Below are 6967 nucleotides of genomic sequence, written 5' to 3'. Positions count from 1 at the left end.
AAAAAAAAAAAAAAAGGAATTAACTACCCACATTCAGCATGGGGTGAGGGAAACTAGCGAGGTGTTCTCCATGACTGCCTCAGTTGACTGCCTGTGGGACGTTTCCAGGCCGCAGTTCAGAGAGAGAAAACTCAACTACAGTGTGGCATCCTGCCAACTCTTTAAATTGAATTTATGGACTTCTTGGATTCTTCTAGAGCGTGAGACATCTGTGGGGAGTTTTCTTTTGTCCCTTGAGTTTTATTTCCTTTCAGGATGGGTTCTTCACCTGAATCCTACCATGTTCCTCTTCTACCTTTTTCCCCCACAGTCTTTTTGCCTAGTGATGATACTTCTCTTTCTAGTTCTTAATAAGAGCAGCTTGGCAGAGTCCTTCTATTTACCCTAAGATGGTATGAAAGGGCTCTCTTTGACAACTTTCTGCTGCCAAGTAGACTTATCTGACTTCTTCTCCAATGCAGATGGAGGCTTGGGTAGTATCATCCATCTGCTTTCCTGTAGCCTGATCTGAGTGGGTGTTATATGGAGCAGTCACTGTTAACCTGGTTTGTACCTTTAAGTGTTGCCTATGATGTTCCATTAAATCCAATAAAATCAATAATGGAGGTAAAGCACATAGGAATAAGATAGAGTCCCCTTCATTGAATTCATGAGAAATCCTGGAAAATACTTCCTATCTCCTCAGAGTCCTTCAGGACTGTCAGGGTTTCTCTGCTTGAAGGTCTTGCTGATGTTTCCCTGAATGGTCTATAACTGTGCCACTGTACTTCAGCCTGGGTGACAGAGTGAGACTGTCTCAAAATAAAAATTTTAATTTCAAGTTTATACTTCTTATAAGAGATTTACTTATTCTTGAGAAATAACAATAAATGATAAACATTTTTGATAGAGAATTAACTCAGTATTTTTTACTTATTGACTCTTCAAAAAGATGGATTTGTTTGGCCTTAAGTATGAGAGGGTTTCTGAGAGACCTATAGCAAACAAGGAATTGGCACTGCGTAGCAATGACTTTTGAAAGACTACCTGAAATCCTGAGGAATCCTTAGAACAAAGAGATTAGACTTACCTCATCATTTCATTGATTAGGAAGTTGAATGGAAAACAAAATGTAACTCTGAATTTAGTACATTCACCCTCTTAGACCCTCTATCATCTTATCATCAATAAAGCACAGTGTGTCTTTGGGGGGACTGTGGCAGTCTCATCTCCACATAGTAACCTAAGATTCTCTGCAGAAGTCATCTGGATGACACCAAAGAGCAAAGATGCTAAGTAACCAAAAGGCACATAATAACAGTGATCCAAAACACTAAGACCCTTAAAAGAAAAAGTGGAAAATAATGAAGTAATATAATGTGGCCTTGCAAAAAATGACAAGGCATAGCTTGTGATCTTACATTTTGAGACATGCTTCACCCGTTCCTAGCCCCTGCAAGGAAGGCCAGGCACACAACGCTTGCAGCCTTTCCATTCACCCGGCACATCCCGCCCAAGCATTTCTGCGCATGGCTGTTGTGTTAGTCCATTTTATGCTGCTATGAAGAATTGCCTGCCACTAGGAAACTCATAAAAAAAAGAGAGAGAGAGAGAGAGAGGTTTATTTGGCTCACAGTTCTGCAGATGGTACAGGAATCATCTGCTTCTGGTGAGGGCTTCAGGGGTGAAAGAGGAACAGGTATGTCCCAAGAGGAGGAAGTGGTGCCAGGCTCTTTTAAACAACCGGCTCTTTCTTGTGAGAACTGGTAAAGCAAGAATTTACTTACAGGAGGAGGGCACCAAGCCCTTCCTGAGGGAGCTGCCCTCATGACCCAAATGCCTCCCACCCAGCCCCACAGTCAACACAGGGGATCAAATTTCAACATGAGATTTGGAGGGGCCAAACATCCAAACCCTATCCATTGTGTGAAAAACAATAAAAATACTTGAGTCTGCCCGGCAGGGCACACGCAGCTCAGAGATCTCAGGACTAGTTCTTTCCTCACTGAGCACTTCCCTGACCACCCTAAATAGCCAATGCCCTACCTTCCTCCCTTGCACATACCCCCTCTGAGTCTCAGGGAAATTTAATTACTGACAACTCTAATTACTATCAGAAATTCCTTGCATTTGTTTACTTGTCTGTGCCCCCAAAGGAAGACTCTGGGGTCTGGTTTGTCCCTAATCCTCAATCCCAGCACCTGCAAGAATATATGGCTGAATGAGTAAGTGCTCATTAAATATCTGATGTTTAAATGTTTAGATTAAATTAATCAGAGATGAGAGCTACTGAACCGTTTCTTAGATGGGGTTTTCCCCTCAGAAAGAAACATTTAGAATATACAGGTGGTTTTTGGCCCTGGAAACCAGACAGAGCAGAAGACTGTGGAAAATACAGGACTCAACTGCCCTCGGGTTGATTCCAAACACAATATTTCTTTCTAGGCCTGAAAATCGATGGACATCGTCCAACACAATATGATTACCAAAAATATCGGATGTGTCCCTGATCTGTACTAACACATCAGGTTCCTCACTGAGCTCAGACATTCTTCTCCTCCTCATTGCTGCTAGAAGCCTGTCTTTACATCCGTTCATCTCGCTTGCTCTACTGAAAATCACACCAATATCTCTGGGAGAATAACCATTCCTGAAGAGAAATCGGCACTTATCTGCCACATAGGTCACCATCTCATCCAAGCTCAAGTCTTCAATAACCTCGAAGTTGCCTGGAACACCCTGAGCCCATTCAGGGTCATGGAGCATCACCAGGGACTCAGGCAGGAGGTTGGGGGGAGGATTTTCCCTGATCCCTTGCATTATGTTTTGCAGGCAGTCGGCTATTGGCTCTGCACTGCGGACCACCCTGGTGAGCTCCTCTCTTGGATTCTGGTCTGAGGGAGGGGGGAGGCCACTGCAACGCAAGTGGTTAGTCTGGAAGTAGTCCAGAAAGATCCAGAGAATTCCTGGGGAATTCTGTCTTCCCTGAGTGATGGTTTTTGCCTTCCGGTACCAGTCCCCATCTTCAGTGCAGAAATTCTGAGCTTCATCAATGATAATATGTTGAATATGATAGAAGTTTTTCCTCATGAAGGTTTTCCGGGTCACTGACTGGCAGCTGTTTTTTGTGCTGAAAATGTAAGAAACAAAGTCAAGTTCTCCCCCAGTGAAACAAAGGAAGCCAATTTTACTCTTAAATTCCTTTGGCCATGGTAAAAACAATATGAACCTTAGCATGTATACCTACAGCCACACTAGCCAAGGCTACTCAAGAAAAGAAAGTGGACTCAGCACCCAGAGCACAGTGGTTATGGTGCCAGTCACATACACCAAGGCTGGCAAGTTCAAACCCAGCCCTGGCCAGCTAAACAACAATGACAACTGCAACAAAAAATAGCCCAGCGTTGTGGTGGGTGCCTGTAGTCCCAGCTACTTGGGAGGCTGAGGCAAGGGAATCACGTAAGCCTGAGATTTTGAGGTTGCTGTGAGCTGTGACCCCACAGCACTCTACCAGGGGTGACAAAGTGAGACTCTGTCTCAAAAATAAAATAAATTAAATACATAAAGAAAAGAAAGTGAACTCACACACACATACAAAGTGAACTCAGACAGGCTACATACCTTATAAACTTCTTCAGAGGCTGGTTCTCACAGATGTAAAGAATGTCACCTGGTTGACAGTGAAACACATTCCTGATCTTCTCCATGATTTTAAGAGTCAGGACAGTCTTCCCCGATCCAGGCAAGCCATGGACAAACAGCTCTCGGGTCTTATGAAAGTCCTTTGAAAGCAACTCATACTGTTTATCTGTGAGTAGGTTCAAAACTTCCAAGCCCAGCTCATCACTTAAGAAGGATCTAAACCCAAACAAGACTATCACAAGGGACCGTAAAAGAGTTTCCATGTCCTCAGTTGTCATAAGGTTATAGGACTCTGGGTAAATTTGCAAATCTGAACCATAATGAGTCTGTGTTTTTCCATCAGGATGCAGCAGGAAGACCAAAGGAGTGACGCATAATCTCCCAGTGTAGCCACCTGTGTTCACCAGCCTCTGCTTCAAAGTCTGGGCAACTACCATAGAGTAGCCTTTGCACCCCACATTCCACTGGCTGAAGATGGAGTAGAGGATTGGGGTGTTGTTCTGGGAAATCAGAAGAGCTTCACAGATAACTCCCTTGTTCTCTTGCAGACCTAAGTCCACAGCCCAGCTGTGAGAAAAAATCAATACTCCATGAGAGACAGCGCGTATTTCTGAATTTATTAATTCCCTGAGCCCTTTATGTTGTGAGAAGAGTTCCTTGTAGAGGTTTTCTGGAGTATACACCACTCTGTCGGATAATACTAGACACAGAAAAAATCGGAATAAATGAGAAAATCATTAGAGAAGGTATTAATCATCATTGTATGGAGTAGATTCAATCAACATTTGGACCCCGTCATGTTAACAGCAGGCTATACATGAGTGACAAAAAAGATAACACAATTCTTAGTCTAATGGAGCTGGTGGTGGGCTGGTGTAAACAGAGACAACAATAATTATAATACGATTATGATACAAAGTGGTGCATACAACTGGAGAGAAGTACACAAAGTATTCTGTGAATACCAAGGAAAGGTACAGTTTAGGAAAGAAAAAAATATGAAAGTCTTTGTGAAGAAGACACCTGGGCTCCTAAAGGTTGATTTTGAGTTAGCCAGTTGAAGGACAAGAGTCTAGAGACATAGTCAAAGTGGGGGACATGAGCAAAGCCCAGGGATGAGAAACAGCAAGGTCCATTCACGTAACTCTGAGCAGTTTGTGTTGCTGACATTTGCAGTGAGAGGCAAAGAGATGGAGATGGAGGGAGGCACTCGGGTGCCACCTTAATGCCTACCAAAGGTCATATGCTATGGGGTTGTGCCACGCTGTAAAGCAAAGCTACGGGTATGAAGAACAGATCAATGGTTGCTGGAGTTTAGGAACTGGGGGAGAGTGACTGCAAAGGGTCAGCCTGAAGGAGGTTTGGGGGGGGTGATAGAACTGTTCTAGATCCTTTTTTATTTTTTTTTTTGAGACAGCATCTCACTCTGTTACACGGGCTAGAGTATAGCGATCCATTCACAGCTCACTGCAACCTTAAACTCATGGGCTCAAGTGATCCTCCCGCCTCAACCTCCTAAGTTAAATGGGACTACAAGTGTGGGCCACCACATGTAGCTAATTTTTTAATTTTATATGGAGACAGGGGTCTTGCTAAGTTGCTCAATCTGGTTTCAAACTCCTGACCTCAAACAATCCTCCTGCCTCAGCCTCCCAAAATGCTATGATTACAGGTGTCAGCCCCCCTGCCCAGCCTGCTCCTTATGTTGACTATGGTGGTGGTTGACTCAAATCTCCGTGTTTTAAAACTCTTAAGACTGTATAGTAAAAAAGTCTTATGTATGTACATTTTTCAAAATAATTTTTTAAAGTATTTTTAAATTATATATACATTTCTTAAGCCTTTTGGGGTTGTAAGCCTGAATTCAAAATCTAACTAAAAGTATAAACCCGCTTTCGAGGAAGAAAATCAAATGCACACAAAACTTAAATTTCAAATTCAGGGTAGAGTGAAGAGTCAAGGATAAAACCAGATTTCTGAGCTTGGCTGGATGGAGAAGGGACTCTCCAGCTGATAGAGATACTGTAGAGAAATAGTAGCAAAATAATACTTAATATAGAATAATATGCATAATATACAGAAGAAATAGCAGATTGGCAGAGTGAGAGATCAATTTTGGAAATGCTCAGTTTGGGACATCTATGGCACATTGAGCTGTCCAGCAAGCAATGGGACGCAGCAGCAAAGTCTGAGCTCAGAGAAATATTCTAGTTATTTACTATACACGTGGACTAACCAAAGTATCTCCGACCACTATTTTGATCTGACATTGTTCTGGAATGATTGGCCAAATAACTGAAACAAGTATGAAAAGCAAAATGTATAAACAGAGAAAAAGTTAGTTCAAAATTATCTTTGCTTTTGCATTAATAAGATTGTTAAATAAAATGTTTGGAAATGGAACCATGCATATATAAAAACTAAGAGTTTTCCTACATGCCAGCAATTCATAAGCAGAAATTATAACCACATATGGACCCCATTCTGGCAAGAAAATTTAATATATATAATGATAATACAGATAAAATTTTGAAACAATTGAGAGAGACCATATTTCATTGATTATAAATGTACTTGAACATCCCTGAAGTCAGGATACCTCTCATAGTTTACCTGGAATATTTTCTTTATTAGTGTTAAATGAAGCAATAGTGTGATGTGTTCTTAAGTTTCCCAAAAAATGGTAAAAGAAGACTTGAGTCAATAGCCAAACATGCCATGTTCAACGATAAGAAAATTCACTATTGTAAAAATGATAATTCTTTCCAAATTAATTTATCAATTTCATGTCACTGCCATCAAAATAATCTCACATTATCTTTTTTTTTTTTCTTTTTGGTAGAACGAAATTATTCTAAGCTTCTTCCAGAAGAGAAATACCATGATAATATCATGTTGGTGAAAGCATATTTGGGTACACGTCTGGAATTACAATTTGGCAATGTTTATCAAAATTACAAGTAATTGTTATTGCTTGGAACTTATTCTTAAAAGAACACCCCAGGAAATTGTGTAGAAAAATGTGGTAGCGCTGCTTAAAACAGGAAAAAATGACATTATCTAAAAGTCCATTTAAAAAAAGAGACTATTAAAGAAACAATAGCGGGGGGTTTGCAAAGTTCCTTTTTTTTTTTTTAACCTGGATGATTGTTACACAGGCAATTATTGTACAATTATTTATTATTTGTATCTATGCACTTTCTGTATGCATAATATATTTCATAATACAAACAACTAAATATAGGAACATTTATCATAAAGAATACTATAAAATACTATATAATCAATAGAAGAATCAGATAAATCCAGGACAAAGGTCATCATAAGATTTACATAGACATTATTC

The 6967-nt window shown here is 40.5% G+C and overlaps 1 protein-coding gene across 1 annotated transcript in view; it reads right to left on the bottom strand.

The window, feature by feature from the left end:
* Nucleotides 1-19: 19 nt before the first annotated feature.
* Nucleotides 20-6967, bottom strand: part of SLFN5 (schlafen family member 5) — a 12016-nt gene continuing 5068 nt past the window's right edge. Inside the window, exons 3-4 of the mRNA XM_012809738.2 lie at nt 3601-4321; nt 20-3109 (exon numbers count right to left, since the gene is read on the bottom strand). Coding sequence (XP_012665192.1) covers nt 2299-3109; nt 3601-4321 — 1532 coding nt within the window. The 3' untranslated portion in view covers nt 20-2298. The remainder of the gene's footprint in view (nt 3110-3600; nt 4322-6967) is intronic.

The sequence above is a fragment of the Otolemur garnettii genome, unplaced genomic scaffold (assembly GCF_000181295.1).
Source record: "Otolemur garnettii isolate 467f Iridium unplaced genomic scaffold, OtoGar3 scaffold00112, whole genome shotgun sequence".
In the NCBI taxonomy this organism is placed as follows: Eukaryota; Metazoa; Chordata; class Mammalia; order Primates; family Galagidae; genus Otolemur; species Otolemur garnettii.
The sequence above is the reverse complement of the archived record's forward strand: the minus strand, read 5'-3'. Positions and strand labels throughout refer to the sequence as shown.